Here is a 15911-nt window from a genome sequence, read left to right on the forward strand (position 1 = left end):
CAGGGGGCTTGCCATTGTGGCAAAGTGGGGGATAAATCGTCGGTAATACCCCACCACACCTAGGAACGCCCGGACTTGTTTCTTGCGACTTGGTCGGGGCCAATTTTGGATGGTCTCTAACTTGTTCACTTGGGGTTTTACCAGACCTTTTCCTACAATGTAGCCAAGATATTTGGCCTTTGTAAACCCTACAGCACACTTGGCAGGGTTTGCTGTAAGGCCAGCTCGCCTGAAGGTATCGAGGACTGCCTCCACTTTCTCCAAATGGGTTTCCCACTCTGGGGTATGAATGACCACATCATCCAAGTAGGCAGCAGCATAACTGTTATGCGGGTGTAATAGCTTGTCCATGAGGCGCTAGAAGGTAATTGAGGCACCATGTAGTCCAAAAGGGAGGACAGTATATTGAAAAAGACCCTCTGGTGTAGAGAACGCAGTCTTTTCCTTTGCATCTTCTGCAAGGGGAATCTGCCAGTACCCCTTTGTCAAGTCTAGGGTAGTCAAGTACCGGGCATTCCCCAGACGGTCCACTAGCTCATCTATGCGAGATATGGGGTACGCGTCGAACTGGGATACTTCGTTTAGTCGCCGGAAGTCGTTGCAAAATCTTGTGGTGCCATCAGGTTTGGGTACCAGCACGATTGGGCTGGACCACTGACTGGGATTCTTCAATGATCCCCAACTCAGCATTTTTTTTTACTTCTGCTTGTATTTACTCCCTTTTTGCCACTGGCACCCGATAGGGCCTCATTGTTACTCTGGCCTCAGGGTTCGTGATGATGTGGTGATATGTCTCAGTTGTTCGACCCGGTTTTGTCGAGAATACATCTTGGTTCCGGAAGATCATCTCAGACACCTCATTCTTCTGGTCTGGTGTTAAATTGGGAGACACTCTCACCTGTTTGGAAGGCTTGTTTTCCTGGGTTAGGTCTTTTTGGACCGTTGTGCATGCCTCTTATGCATGCCAGCATTTCAGAAGGTTAACGTGATAAATCTGTTCTTGTTTTCTGCGTCCTGGCTGCCGCACCTTGTAGGTTACTTCCCCCACGGGTTCAACCACCTCATAGGGCCCCTGCCATTCGGCCAGAAGCTTGCTTTCTGCCATGGGTACCAACACCATAACCCGATCCCCTGGTTGGAACTGTCGCACTTTTGCCTGGCGATTGTAATAGGTTTGCTGGGCCTCCTGTGCCTTCTCCAATTGTTCCCGTACAATAGGAGTAACCCGGGCTATCCGGTCTTCCATCTGCAGTACATGCTCTATTATATTTCTCCCCTCATTGGGTTCCTCTTCCCGGATCTCCTTGGCGATATCTAGTATGCTACGGGGGTGACACCCGTATAATAACTCGAAGGGGGAAAACCCAGTTGAGGCCTGAGGTACCTCCCAGATAGCGAACATAAGGTAGGGTAGTAGGGTGTCCCAATCCTTCCCGTCCCGACTTACCACCTTCCTTATCATAGCGTTGAGGGTTCGGTTAAACCTTTCTACCAATCCATCAGTCTGCAGATGGTAGACCGAAGTTCTCAGGGTATGTATATGGAGCAACGTACAGTGGTCCTTCATTAGCTTCGACATAAATGGGGTTCCTTGGTCGGTTAATATCTCCTTTGGTAGCCCCATTCAGGCAAAGATCCTCACCAGCTCTTTGGCTATAGTTTTAGAGGCCGTGTTCCGCAGGGTGCGGCTTCTGGGTAGCGAGTAGCATAGTCCAAAATAACAAGTATATATTGGTGGCTCCGAGCCGTCTTCTGCAGGGGTCAGCCTAGGTCCATGGCTATTCGCTCAAAGGGGACCTCTATGATGGGAAGGGGTACTAAAGGTGCCCTCAAGTGGGGACGGGGACTGTGCAGCTGACACTCCGGGCAGGAGGCACAGTACCTCCGCACTTCTTCATGTACTCCAGGCCAGAAGAACCATCGTAGGACTCGTGCCAGGGTCTTCTCTACCCCCAAATGCCCCCCAAAAAGATGACTATAAGCAAGACTTAATACAGCGTTCTGGTGTTTTTGAGGTACTAGGATCTGCTGTACCTTCTGCCCCTGTACTGGTGCAACCCGGTATAAGAGATCCTTCTTCATTATGAAGTAGGGTCCTGGTCCCTGGGTTTTCCCTTCCACGGGGACCCCATCTATTTCAGTCACCTCTTTCCTAATGTTGTCATACCTTGGGTCTTCTGCCTGGTCCCATCCAAAATTTCCTCTCCCGGGGCTAATCTGCCCAAGATTTAGGGTCCAGTCTCTGTTACCTCTACTGGTTCAGAAGCATTAGGGTGGGGGTCAGACTCAGGTGCTTCTCCCTCCTGCGTGGCCTCATTTTCAGCTGCGCGGGTCCGCCTACCTACAAGAGCGACCCTCTGGCTTTGGGTCAGTATTCGGGTTCCCAAGGCCTTAGGTGCCGTTCTTTCCCTTTTTGTCTTTCTACCCTGTCTGGGAGTGGAGAACAAATCTGGGGATATTTCAGAGAAGATTGGGGGTTGACAGTCTGCTGTGGATGCCTCATCAATTTTAGGGTCCCCATCTTTCTCCAATCCCCCTACTGGGAGTAAGTTTCCAAACCCTGGGAAGTCCATCCCTATGAGCACCGGGTAAGGGAGTTTAGGGACTACACCTGCTGCTATCTCAGTAGTGTTCCCTTGGATCTTGATTTTTACTGGGATGGTGGGGTAGTAACTAACTGTCCCATGGACACATGTTATCCCCGTACGTTTAGCCTGCAGCAGCTAACTACGGTTCACGAGCTTCCCTGAGATAAGCGTGATAGCACTCCCCGAATCAACCAGTGCCATGGTCCCTACCCCATTTAGTTTCACTGGTCTGGTATACATATGTGGGGTTAGTGAGCCCCCCACAAGGTGGATTAGGGAGCATGGATCTGCCCAGTTCCCCAGGTTACACTGCATAGGCTCCTCAGCATTGGGACACTGTGCAGCTATGTTTCCCCACGCCCCGCAGGCATAACATCTGTATGGAGCCCTAGGCGTTCCCCGGTCTCTTGGTTTGGGCAGTCTAACATCACGATCCTCTTCTCCCTCAGTGCTCCGACTCTTTGTGGCCTCTGATGTGCCTTCAGCCTCTCTCTTTTTCCACCTGGGCCCTCCTGGTGGCCCAGTCACCCGAACTTTAGGGCTTGGTGCTGCTAGTTTAACCCAGGGTGCCTCTTCCTTAACTGGTTGGGTCAGCTCCCTCGCTGTCCTTCGCCTCTCTACCAAGGCGACAACCTCGTCATAGGTGGAGGGTTCGTTCTGGCTTACCCAGGCACGAAGGTCTGGTGGTAGTCCCCTCATGTATCGGTCGATGACCAGAACCGCTAGTATCTCTTCTGGACTCCGGGACTCTGTTTGCAACCACTTTCGTGCGAGATGGATGAGGTCATACAATTGGGACCGCGGGGTTTTGTCTTCCTGGTACCTCCAACTGTGATACTGCTGGGCCTGCACTGCTGTCGTTACCCCAGATCTGGCCAGGATCTCTGCTTTCAGGTGGGGGTAGTCTGCCGCAGCCTCTTCAGGCAGATCATGGTAGGCCTTCTGGGCCTCCCCACACAGGAATGGGGCAAAGATGCCAGACCACTGATCTCGAGGCCAGGCCTCCTGTAGGGCTGTCCTTTCAAAGGCCAGAAGGTATTCCTCTACATCATCCTCCCGTGTCATTTTCTGCAGCCAATGGCTGGCCCGTATGAGCCGCGTCCCATCATGACCGTGATTCAGCTCTGTAAGGGACTTTACCTGGTTTACCAGTTCCCGCAACATAGCTCGGTCTTGAGCAGCCTGGTCCATCAGCAGGCGATTAGTCTCTTGCCGCAGCCGCACTGCCTCCTGCTGGGCAACTGCCTGGACACGGGTAGCCTCCTGCTGGGCCGCCGTAGCTTGTATCAGTGCCCGCACTACGTCATCCATTGTGGTGAAAAAAAAATAAACCCTCTCCCTTTTTTGTTTGTTTGTTTTTTGTTGTTGTTGTTGTTGTTTTTTTAAATCACCCTCCTTCTTCCACCGTGCTGTGCACTGCAAGATCTCACCCCTGGCACCAGTGTGACAAAGTTCCTCCTCTATCTTGGTGGGTCCTGTGCTTATTGGCGGATTTTCTTGTCTCAGAGATTCACCATGTGGGTTGGGGAACAGCCTAGAGACCTTCCCCTCTGGAAGAACCCACAGTCCAGGTCAAATTGGGAGGTTTGAGGGGAACCCGGGCCCGCCCTCTACTCCGGGTTCCAGCCCAGGGCCCTGTGGACTGCAGCTGTCTATAGTGCCTCCTGTAACAGCTGCATGACAGCTACAACGCCCTGGGCTACTTCCCCGTGGCCTTCTCCAAATACCTTCCTTATTCTCACCACAGGACCTTCCGCCTGGTGTCTGATAACGCTTGTACTCCTCAGTCCTCCAATAGCACACCCTCTCACTCTGAGCTCCTTGCGTCTCTTGCTCCCAGCTCCTCACACTCGCACCACACACTGAAGTGAGCTCCTTTTAAAACCCAGGTGCCCTGATTAGCCTGCCTTAATTGATTCTAGCAGCTTCTTCTTAATTGGCTCCAGGTGTCCTAATTAGCCTGCCTGCCTTAACTGGTTCTAGCAGGTTCCTGATTACTCTAGTGCAGCCCCTGCTCTGGTCACTCAGGGAACAGAAAACTACTCATCCAGTGACCAGTATGTTTGCCCTCTACCAGATTCCTGTACCCCACTGGTCTGGGTCTGTCACAGAGGGTACTTCACTCAGGCTGAGAAAAAGATCCTGGCTGTTGGGGAGAACGGAGTGCTATGTGCTCTCCGCAAGCTCGTCCTCCTCCTTCTCCTCCTCCTCTTCCCCGTCTGCTGAGATTACCCCCTCCTCGGAATCCATGGTCAGAGGTGGGGTAGTGGTGACGGCTCCCCCTAGAATTGCATGCAGCTCAGCGTAGAAGCGGCATGTCTGCGGCTCTGACCCGGAGTGACCGTTTGCCTCCTTTGTTTTTTGATAGGCTTGTCTGAGCTCCTTAACTTTCACGTGGCACTGATCCGAGTCCTTATTGTGGCCTCTCTCCATCATGCCCCTGGAGATTTTTTCAGAAGTTTTTGCATTTCGTCTTTTTGAATGTAGTTCTGCTAGCACTGAATCCTCTCCCCATATAGCGATCAGACCCAGTACCTTCCGTACAGTCCATGCTGGTGCTCTTTTTCGATTATCGGACTGCATAGTTACCTGTGCTGATGAGCTTTGCATGGTCACCTGTGCTCTCCATGCTGGGCAAACAGGAAATGAAATTCAAAAGTTTGCGGGTCTTTTCCTTTCTACCTGGCCAGTGCATCCAAGTTCAGATTGCTGTCCAGAGCGGTCACAATGGTGCACTGTGGGATAGCTCCCGGAGGTCAATACCATCGAATTGCAGCCACACTAACCCTAATTCGAAATGGCAATATCGATTTCGGCGCTACACCCCTCGTCAGGGAGGAGTACAAAAATTGATTTTAAGAGCCCTTTATTTCAAAATAAATGGCTTCGTTGTGTGGACAAATGCGGGGTTAATTCGATTTAACACTGCTAAATTCGAATTAAACTCATAGTGTAGACCAGGCTGAAGTCTGGCATTATTTCATCATTCTTTATACCAATGTTTCAAAAAACAGGATCCAAATTTCTTCAAATTCACATAGTTGCTATCTGTGTCAACAAGCAATTCTTTCTTGAGGTATCCCATTATTAATGACTGTGGATTGTTCAGTTAGTATTCTCGTGAGCACCTGGTAATGTAGCTAGATAGGGTGACATGAACTGACCATTTCCCAACATTGAAAATACAACAGGCTATGAAAATTCTGTGCACTCTGAAAAATCTTGCTGTCTCAAGTGGGGCTACCCAATCACGAAGACACCCAAAAATAAATGTATGCTTTCAAATATTTTGTCATTCAGATGGATTTTCAATGGAGTAACTAAGTCGCATTGAAAGCTGAACACCTAATCCTCTAGAATCCTTTGAAAATCTGAGTGTAAATAGTTCTTTTCTACTATATTCTTATATGGGCTTAGTGTATGGAGGGGGCAGGCAAAAAAGTGCTTAAAAACACTCTCAAAGTTGGCATGGAGAAGTGCAATGTTGACATAAACCCAAGGGAAACCCAAGCCCTTGATCGACCAAAATAGAAAAGGATTTTGTGGTAAGGATGCCAGTATTTTGATATCCAATGGAGACAACAGGAAACAGAGAACCAGAAAAGAAGGAAAGAATGTGCTGCAGCCCGATTTAACAATCCAGATCCACCCCTTCCAATGGGAAATGTCTCCCCCAACTCTGACAAGCTCTGTTAATCCTGGATAGGCCTCATTAGTCACCGGTGGGTCCACCATCAATAACCGGCTATCATTTTATAGGAAAACAATCATCCTCAAAGTCCCAGGGATTGATGACGACGGTGTATGGAATTTCCTAACTCAAAACATGTATTATAAAATAAAGATCCTAGCATTGACTGATCTTACCATTTCAAATCATTGCAGGTCCTGAAATATGGCAGTAGCACATTCCCAAAGACCTAGCCAGCACTAGGGACCACACAGGATCTATCTCAATAAAACAATGAATCAGCTGTGCATCTCACCATTTTCGCTTTATACAGAAAGAAAAAACCCATGTGATTGCTGATTTCTTGTAAAATCTAGACATTTACTGATCATTTTTCCTATAGTCTCCTTCACCTCTGTGTTTCTCAGGCTGTATATGAAGGGATTGGCCATAGGAGTCAGAACTGTGTAGAAGGCAGAGAACACTTTGTTCAGGGCTCTCAGTGTGTTGGTTTTTGGTAGCATGTAGAGAATCATTATGGTCCCATAGAAAATTGTCACCACAATGAGGTGAGAGGAGCAAGTGGAAAAGGCCTTCTGTCTCCCGGTGGTGGAAGGAATTCTCAAGATGGTGATGACGATACATACATAGGATGCCACGGTTAATACAAATGGGGGCAGAGTGAATATAGCAGCCAGGAAGGTAATGACAAGATCTATCTGGTTGGTGTCACTACAGTAAAGGTTAAGTATTTCTGTGGATTCACAGTAGAAATGATCAATTTCATTGGGGCCACAGAAAATTAATTGTAACATAAGAACTATTACCATGGTTATGGCCAGAAATCCATTTATCCAAGACCCTGCTGCTAGCTGCAGGCAGAACCTGCCATTCATGAGGACTGCATAATGCAGCGGTTTACATATCACCAAGAACCGGTCATAAGACATCACCGCTAGCAGATAGCATTCTGCACCTGCAAAGAAACCAATTGTGACGTTGTGCAGTCTATATGGTTTTATAAAAATATAAGTGAATATAATGTAACTGGGATATGCTTCATGCAAAAGGTCTCTTGTAAGGTATCATTACAAAGCTCATAATCTACTGAGTGTGATCATCCTATTTGTAGAAATGTACCACTCTTGTATCTAAAACTAGAAATATAAAACATAACTCTGAGGGCCTATTGTAATTATGTAAAGTGTGGGGCATTAAGGATGGTTTGGAATCTTGATGACTCCCATTGTCTGCAGATGGCTGTATTTACCTGTGAGTCTTTCTGTATATGTGTGTGCTGGCAAGTGAGTAATGAAGTCTTGCAGTGACATGTGATCATGTCACCTGAACTGGAATCCATCTTTAACCTAGTGTTTTTCCAGTGAGGGGGGTGGAAACCCAGAGGGACAAAGGGTTCCCGCCTTATACAAAAGATATATAAAGGGGTGGAAGAGAACAAGAAGAGAGAGGAGCAATCATGAAGAATCCCCTAGCTATCACCTGAGTTGCAACAAGAGCTGTACCAGGGGAAAGAATTGTGCCCAGGCCTGGAAGGTGTCCAGTCTGAGAAAAACTTACTGAAACATCTCTGATGGTGAGATTATCTGTATTTAGTTTGATTAGACATAGATTTGCACATTTTATTTTATTTTGCTTGGTGACTTACTTTGTTCTGTCTGTTACTGCTTGGAACCACTTAAATCCTACTGTCTGTATTTAATAAAATCACTTTTTATTTAGTAATTTACTCAGAGTATGTATTAATACCTGGGGGAGCAAACAACTGTGCATATCTCTCTATCAGTGTTAAAGAGGGCGAACAATTTATGAGTTTGCCCTGCATAAGCTTTATGCAGGGTAAAACGGATTTATCTGGGTTTAGACCCCATTGGGATTTGGGCATCTGAGTGCTAAAGACAAGCACACTTCTATGAGCTGTTTTCAGGTAAACTTGCAGCTTTGGGGCAAGTGATTCAGACCCTGTGTCTGTGTCTGGAGCCAGACGGGAGTGTCTGGCTCAGCAAGACAGGGTGCTGGAGTCCTGAGCTGGCAGGGAAAACAGAAGCAGGGGTAGTCTTTGAACATCAGGTGGCAGCTCCCAAGGGAGTTTCTGTGAAACAACCCGTCACAGTAGCGTAGTCAGCAGGATTCCAAACCATCCTTAATGGCCCACACTTTACATAATTACAATAGGCCCTCAGAGTTATGTTTTATATTTCTAGTTTTAGATACAAGAGTGGTACATTTCTACAAATAGGATGATCACACTCAGTAGATTATGAGCTTTGTAATGATACCTTACAAGAGACCTTTTGCATGAAGTATATCCCAGTTACAGTATATTCACTTATATTTTTATAAAACCATATAGACTGCACAACGTCACACCAATAAAATAATATTGTGTCATACAATCACTGATGGAAATGGTCTTGTCCCCAGTCAGGAGACTGGCCAGAACTCTGGGCAGGATGGTTGAGGTGTAGCAGGTCTCCAAACAGGACAAGTTCCCCAGGAAGAAGTACATGGGGGTGTGAAGGTTTCGATCAGTGATAGCTAGCACAATGATTAGGATGTTCCCAGACACAGTCACAATGTAGATCAGTAGAAACAGTAGGAAGAGGAAGATTTCCAGATCAGGGAGATCCCTGAATCCTAGGAGGATGAATTCTGTGATGGACGTTTGATTTCCCCAATCTGTGTTTGCCATTGGGTGTATCTAGGAAGAATAAAAATCATAGAAGAGAAAAAATACCAATATTTGGTTTTGTAATCTCAACTCTTCTCATGACAAAATCGTCCAAATGTGAGCTAATATTACTGAGAATAACCTGATATTTTTGTATAATCCATAACAATCAACCTACACATCTAGTCTTGGAGGCCAGGCTACAGGATCTAATGGTTCTTTGTGGCCTTCCAATCTATAAATGTTCCTCTAGAGTATTTTTAAAAATTGCACATTCCAGAATATCAAAAATTCCCAACAGATATCATCACATATACCACCTGTAGGAAATATTAATGTGTTGAAAACCCTTTTCATTATGTAACCTAATGAGGAGGTATTTAAACTAGGTTCATCGGGGGAAGGAGACCAAAGCCCTGAGGTAAGTGGGGAAGTGGGATACCAGGAGGAAGCATGAGCAGGAGACCGCAAGAGGGGAGGACTCCTGCCTCATACTGAGAAAGCAGGACAACCAGCGAGTTATCTTAAGTGCCTATACACAAATGCAAGAAGCCTGGGAAACAAGCAGGGAGAACTGGAAGTCCTGTCACAGTCACGGAATTATGATGTGATTGGAATAACAGACACTTGGTGCGATAACTCACATGACTGGAGTACTGTCATGGATGGATATAAACCGTTCAGGAAGGACAGGCAGAGCAGAAAAAGTGGGGGAGTTGCATTGTATGTAAGAGAGCAGTAATGACTGCTCAGAGCTCCAGTATGAAACTGCAGAAAAACCTGAGAGTCTCTGGATTAAGTTTAGAAGTGTGAGCAACAAGGGTGAGGTCGTGGTGGGAGTCTGCTATAGACCACCAGACCAGGGGATGAGGTGGACGAGGCTTTCTTCAGGCAACTAACAGAAGTTACTAGATCACAGGGCCTGGTTCTCATGGGGGACTTCAATCACCCCGATATCTGCTGGGAGAGCAATACAGTGGTGCACAGACAATCCAGGAAGTTTTTTTAAAGTGTAGGGGACAATTTCCTGAACCAACTAGGAGCAGAACTCTTCTTGATCTGCTGCTCACAAACTGGGAAGAATTAGTAGGGGAAGCAATAGTGGATGGGAACCTGGGAGGCAGTGATCATGAGATGGTCGAGTTCAGGATCCTGGCACAAGGAAGAAAGGAGAGCAGCAGAATACGGACCCTGGACTTCAGAAAAGCATACTTTGACTCCCTCAGGGAACTAATGATCCCCTGGGAGAATAACATGAGGGGGAAAGGTTTCAGAGTCCAGGAGAGCTGGCTGTATTTTAAAGAATCCTTATTGAGGTTGCAGGAACAAACCATCCCAATGTGTAGAAAGAATAGTAAATATGGCAGGCGACCAGCTTGGCTTAACAATGAAATCCTTGCTGATCTTAAACACTAAAAAGAAGCTTACAAGAAGTGGAAGCTTGGAGGGAGGAGTATAAAAATATTGCTCAGGCATGCAGGAGTGAAATCAGGAAGGCCAAATCACACTTGGAGTTGCAGCTAGCAAGAGATGTTAAGAGGAACAGGAAGGGTTTCTTCAGATATGTTAGCAACAAGAAGAAAGTCAAGGAAAGTGTGGGCCCCTTACTGAAGGAGGGAGGCAACCTAGTGACAGAGGATGTGGAAAAAGCTAAGTACTCAATGCTTTTTTTGCCTCTGTCTTCATGAACAAGGTCAGCTCCCAGACTACTGCACTGGGCAGCACAGTATGAGGAGGAGGTGACCAGCCCTCTGTGGAGAAAGAAGTGGAGAAAGAAGTGGTTCGGGACTATTTAGAAAAGCTGGACGAGCACAAGTCCATGGGGCTGGATGCGCTGCATCCGAAGGTGGTAAAGGAGTTGGCGGATGTGATTGCAGAGCCATTAGTCAATATTTTTGAAAACTCATGGTGATCGAGGGAGGTCCCGGATGACTGGAAAAAGGCTAATGTAGTGCCCATCTTTAAAAAAGGGAAGGAGGAGGATCCGGGGAACTACAGGCCAGTCAGCCTCACCTCAGTCCCTGGAAAAATCATGGAGCAGGTCCTCAAGGAATCAATTATGAAACACTTTGAGGAGAGGAAAGTGATCAGGAACAGTCAGCATGGATTCACAAAGGGCAAGTCATGCCTGACTAACCTAATTGCCTTCTATGAGGAGATAACTGGCTCTGTGGATGAGGGGAAATTCCTTGTGTTATTCCTTGACTTTAGCAAAGCTTTTGATATGGTCTCCCAAAGTATTCTTGCCAGCAAGTTAAAGAAGTATGGGCTGGATGAATGGACTATAAGGTGGATAGAAAGCTGGCTAGATTGTTGGGCTCAACGGGTACTGATCAATGTCTCCATGTCTAGTTGGCAGCCGGTATCAAGCAGAGTGCCCCAAGGGTCGGTTCTGGGGCTGGATTTGTTCAATATCTACATTAATGATCTGGAGGATGGCATGGACTGCAACCTCAGCAAGTTTGCAGGTGACACTAAACTGGGAGGAGTGGTAGATACACTGGAGGGTAGGGATAGGATACAGAGGGACCTAAACAAATTAGAGGATTGGGCCAAAAGAAATCTGATGAGGTTTAACAAGGACAAGTGCAGAGTCCTGTACTTAGGATAGAAGAATCCCATGCACTGCTACAGACTAGGGACTGAATGGCTAGGCAGCAGTTCTACAGAAAAGGACCTAGGGGTTACAGTGGACAAGAAGCTGGATATGAGTGAACAGTGTGCACTTGTTGCCAAGAAGGCTAACGGCATTTTGGGCAGTATTAGCATTGCCAGCAGATCGAGGAATGTGATCATTCCCCTCTATTCGGCATTGGTGAGGCCTCACCTGGAGTACTGTGTCCAGTTTTGGGCTCCACACTACAAGAAGGATGTGGAAAAATTGGAACGAGTCCAGCAGAGGGCAACAAAAATTATTAGGGGGCTGGAGCACATGACTTATAAGGAGAGGCTGAAGGAACTGGGATTGTTAATCTGCAGAGGAGAAGAATGAGGGGGGATTTGATAGCTGCTTTCAACTTCCTGAAAGGGGATTCCAAAGAAGATGGATCTAGATTGTTCTCAGTGGTAGCAGATGACAGAACAAGGAGTAATGGTCTCAAGTTGCAGTGTGGGAGGTCTAGGTTGGCTATTAGGAAAATCTTTTTCACTAGGAGGGTGGTGAAGCACTAAAATGGGTTACCTAGGGAGGTGGTGGAATCTCCTTCCTTAGAGGTTTTTAAGGTCAGACTTGACAAAGCCCTGGCTGAGATGATTTAGTTGGGGATAGGTCCTGCTTTTAGCAGGGGTTGGACTAGATGACCTCCTGAGGTCCCTTCCAACCCTGATATTCTATGATCTATGATTCTAAGTTGTGTCACTGTCAGTAACATGAAGACTTAGACTATGTAAATTAAGTCTTTCATAGCACTCTAAAAGAGTTACGTATCCAAACAATTTTGATGGGTTGGCTCCTAAATCCATTAAGGCAATTTTAAATTTCAAACTATATTGCTAAGAAAGTTAATAACTTTTATTTCACCGCGACTTAGGAAGGCTTCTTCAAAAAACAAGTGTGATTGATTGGTCCACAGAAATGTAACTAGCAGAGGGAAAGAGGGTTAAAACAATAATATTGCATAATAAGCATAATGTCTTACCTAAAAATAATCTTTCATTGTGTGCAGTGTAGTAGAAGCCATGTGGGTCCCAGGATATTGGAGAGACAAAGTGGGTGAGGTGATATATTTTATTGGACCAGCTCCTGTTGGTGAGAGAGACCAGCTTTTGAGCCACACAGAGGCCTATTACCTCATCGACCTTGTCTCTGTAATCACCCTTCATTGCCAGTTTATGCAGGTTCCACTTAACCCTGGCACACCCGCCCCCCCCCCAAGTCCAGTCAGATGGGTTTTCCCCACAGCCTTGATCTTTCGGACAGTCTGACACCCCAGTTAGAATCTCTCCCCTTTTATTCATAGATTCCAAGGCCAGAAAGGCCCATGTTATCATCCAGTCTGAACCTCTGTGTAACACAGAACATGAGACTTGCCTGAATTAATTCCTGTTTGAATTACAGCACACCCTTTGGGAAAAAACATCCAACCTTGATTTAAAAATTGCCAGGGATGGAGAATCCATCACAACCCTTTGGTAAATTGTTCCAATGATTAATTACCTTCATTGGTAAATATGTGTGTCTCATTTCCAGACTCTGACTGGGTTCATGCATTTCTCCAGAGGAAGTCAGAGGGACTTTCCTCATATTGGTTTCCTGGAATTTTCCCTTTGAGCAACATGCCATAGTGTTTTGTCTATTGCTATTGTTTTAGAGTTTTTACCCTTAGCTACGTTTTAGCAATCACAGAAGGAGAAGTTTCAATTGCTAATGCTTTACTGCTAAAGCACTTTGATATCCCTGTTTGGAAGCTGATATATAAATGCAAAGTAACAGCAGTTTGGGAGTGGATGCCTACCTCTATCCACAGGACAGCTCAAGCTTGAGTTGATGAACTCCTGTTTTTCAGTGTTTGGGGGACAGGACTCAGGTTCCACTGAGGTTCTTGTCTTTCATCATTCTACAGAAACTGGATCGTCTCAGTAAAGAGACCTGCATCTACCGCTGATATCTTCATGCTTTTTACTATGGTCCCACTTCACCCATTCTCCCACTTGGTTAATTTTGTTTCTCCAAAGCTTTGGGGCTAACAATGCCCAATGGGACTTGTATAATAGAACTTGCAGACAATGTTCTTTGTATAATTGCATCTAATTTTAAGTCCCCTAGTGGGCATTTCAGATAATACTATCCCACATTTCATTCTTGCACTATACTGCCACCTAGTGAACATTTTATAACATCACTGCCTTTTTGCCGATCGTTTATTGACTACTGAAATCTATTGGTCACTATCAGGGCCGGCTCTAGGTTTTTTGTCGCCACAAGCAAAACATTTTTTGGCTGCCCCCCACCTCAGCCTTGGGCTCTCTCTTCCCCCCACCCGCACCCCCTGCCACCCCAGCCCTGGGCTCCCCCCCACCAGTGATGATGCTGCCCACTCCCCTCTCGCCTCCAGCCGGTCCGGCGCTGGCAGGTTTGGGGTAAGGAGCGGGGCTCCCAGGCCGCACCTCAGCCCAGGGTCCCTCCATCCAGGGCTCCTGCCTCCAGGACTGGCCGGGATCCGGGAGGGCAGAGCCCCAGAGGCAGCGGAGCCCCGGAGAGCGGGATGCAGGCCCAGCACAGCAGCACCCCACCCTCTATGGCCCCACTGCAGCTGCTGCTTCTGGCCGCCCTGCCACAGTCCCTGGGCGGCTCCGGCTGCTTTGCTCAGCCCCAGCTGCAGCGCTGGGGGCGGCTGCCCTGCAGCACCTGCAGGTGGCTCTGTGTGCCCCGTGGGGTGTCCCCCAGCCTGAGTGTCCCCCGCTTGAAGCCTGCCCGGCCCAGCCACAAGGTGTGGGCACTGCTCCCCCAGGGCGCTCCCCATGCACGATGCGCTGCTGCTGCCAGGGCCGGCTCTAGGCTTTTGCTGCCGGAAGCAAAAAAAAAAAAAAAAAAAAAAGACCAGAATGCTTCCCTTGAAAATGTGCTGCCCCAAGCACGTGCTTGGTTTGCTTGTGCCTAGAGCCAGCTCTGCCTGGAACATAATTCTTGAAAAAGGGTTAGATGTATCCCCAAGTAAGAGCCATGGATTTGCCAGTGGAACAGAAGAGAGAAATGTATCATTGCGGAGGGGGATGGTATGAGTAAGCATAAGTTTATCGGTAACTGTGCTCCAAGCGAGGTTAAGAGTTGCTGCAAAGTCGCAGAGGACGTCCATGCCCAAAATAGTCCCCTCTGCATTTGGAACTACATAAAAAAGACTGAGTCCAGAAGAATAGATTAGGTTTTACAAGAACAGGGTAGCTTTTATAAGCTGTGAGTTGTGCACCTCCTACACCTGAAATGGTAATATACTGTTTAGTAGTGGGGAGGGGGAGATCAGTAATGGAAACAGACATTTCCATGTCTGTGAGAATTGTGCATGGCCGGCCCCTTATCCATGCTTGTAAGTGTGGCCTCGAGGGATTTATATCTGTATTAGCAGTACTGAAAGGCAAGGTGGGGGAGGGCGCTGGATCCTAGCGGGTCATGGAATTTAAAGCCTGGCCATTTCCTCTTTACTCAGGTGTGAGTAAAGGTTGGCAGTCGGTTGAGACACCGGGTGGGGCTGTTGTTGGTTACCGAGGGTGTCATAACTATAAAGGGAAGGGTAATAGCTGTCCTGTGTACAGTACTATAAAATCCCTCCTGGCCAGAGACTCCAAAATCCTTTTCCCTGTAAAGGGTTAAGAAGCTCAGGTAACCTGGCTGGCATCTGACCTAAAGGACCAATAAGGGGACAAGATACTTTCAAATCTTGGGGGGGGGGGGAGGCTTTTGTTTGTGTTCTTTGTTGGGAAGTGTGTTCGTTCTCGGGACTGAGAGGGACCAGACATCAATCCAGGTTCTCCACATCTTTCTAAACAAGTCTCTCCTATTTCAAACATGTAAGTAAATAGCCAGGCAAGGCGTGTTAGTTTTTCTTTGTTTTTCTCAACTTGTAAATGTACCTTTTACTAGAGTGTTTATCTTTGTTTGCTGTACTTTGAACCTGAGACTAGAGGGGAGTCCTCTGAGCTCTTTAAGTTTGATTACCCTGTAAGGTTAATTTCCATACTGATTTTACAGAGATGATTTTTACCTTTTTCTTTAATTAAAAGCTTTCTTTTTAGAACCTGATTGATTTTTCCTTGTTTTTAGATCCAAGGGGGTTGGATCTGTATTCACCAGGAGTTGGTGAAAGGAAGGAGGGGGAAGGGTTAATTTCTCCTTGTTTTAGATCCAAGGGGATTGGATCTGTGTTCACCAGGAGTTGGTGGGAGGAAGGAGGGGGGATGGTTAATTTCTCCTTGTTTTAAGATCCAAGGGGATTGGATCTGTGTTCACCAGGAGTTGGTGGGAGGAAGG

General features: G+C 46.9%; 1 protein-coding gene across 1 annotated transcript; it reads right to left on the reverse strand.

The window, feature by feature from the left end:
• Window positions 1-5499: 5499 nt before the first annotated feature.
• LOC128845849 (olfactory receptor 10A7-like) lies at window positions 5500-13277 on the reverse strand. Its single transcript, XM_054044897.1, has 4 exons — window positions 13104-13277; window positions 12586-12689; window positions 8671-8977; window positions 5500-7234 (listed from the first exon to the last, which is right to left on the reverse strand). Exons 3-4 carry the CDS (start codon window positions 8966-8968, stop codon window positions 6585-6587), a joined length of 948 nt encoding a protein of 315 aa, XP_053900872.1. The 5' UTR covers window positions 8969-8977; window positions 12586-12689; window positions 13104-13277; the 3' UTR covers window positions 5500-6584.
• Between the last annotated feature and the right edge of the window lie 2634 nt (window positions 13278-15911).

This window comes from Malaclemys terrapin, chromosome 12 (assembly GCF_027887155.1).
Source record: "Malaclemys terrapin pileata isolate rMalTer1 chromosome 12, rMalTer1.hap1, whole genome shotgun sequence".
Classification (NCBI taxonomy): domain Eukaryota; kingdom Metazoa; phylum Chordata; order Testudines; family Emydidae; genus Malaclemys; species Malaclemys terrapin.

Bases quoted from the DNA above. Each gene is read 5' to 3' on its own strand.
- LOC128845849 (XM_054044897.1), bottom strand. From the start codon at position 8,968: ATGGCAAACACAGATTGGGGAAATCAAACGTCCATCACAGAATTCATC. The intron at 7,235-8,670 runs GTATGACACAAT...GTTTCTTTGCAG, and splicing joins GACCATTTCCATCAGTGATT to GTGCAGAATGCTATCTGCTA.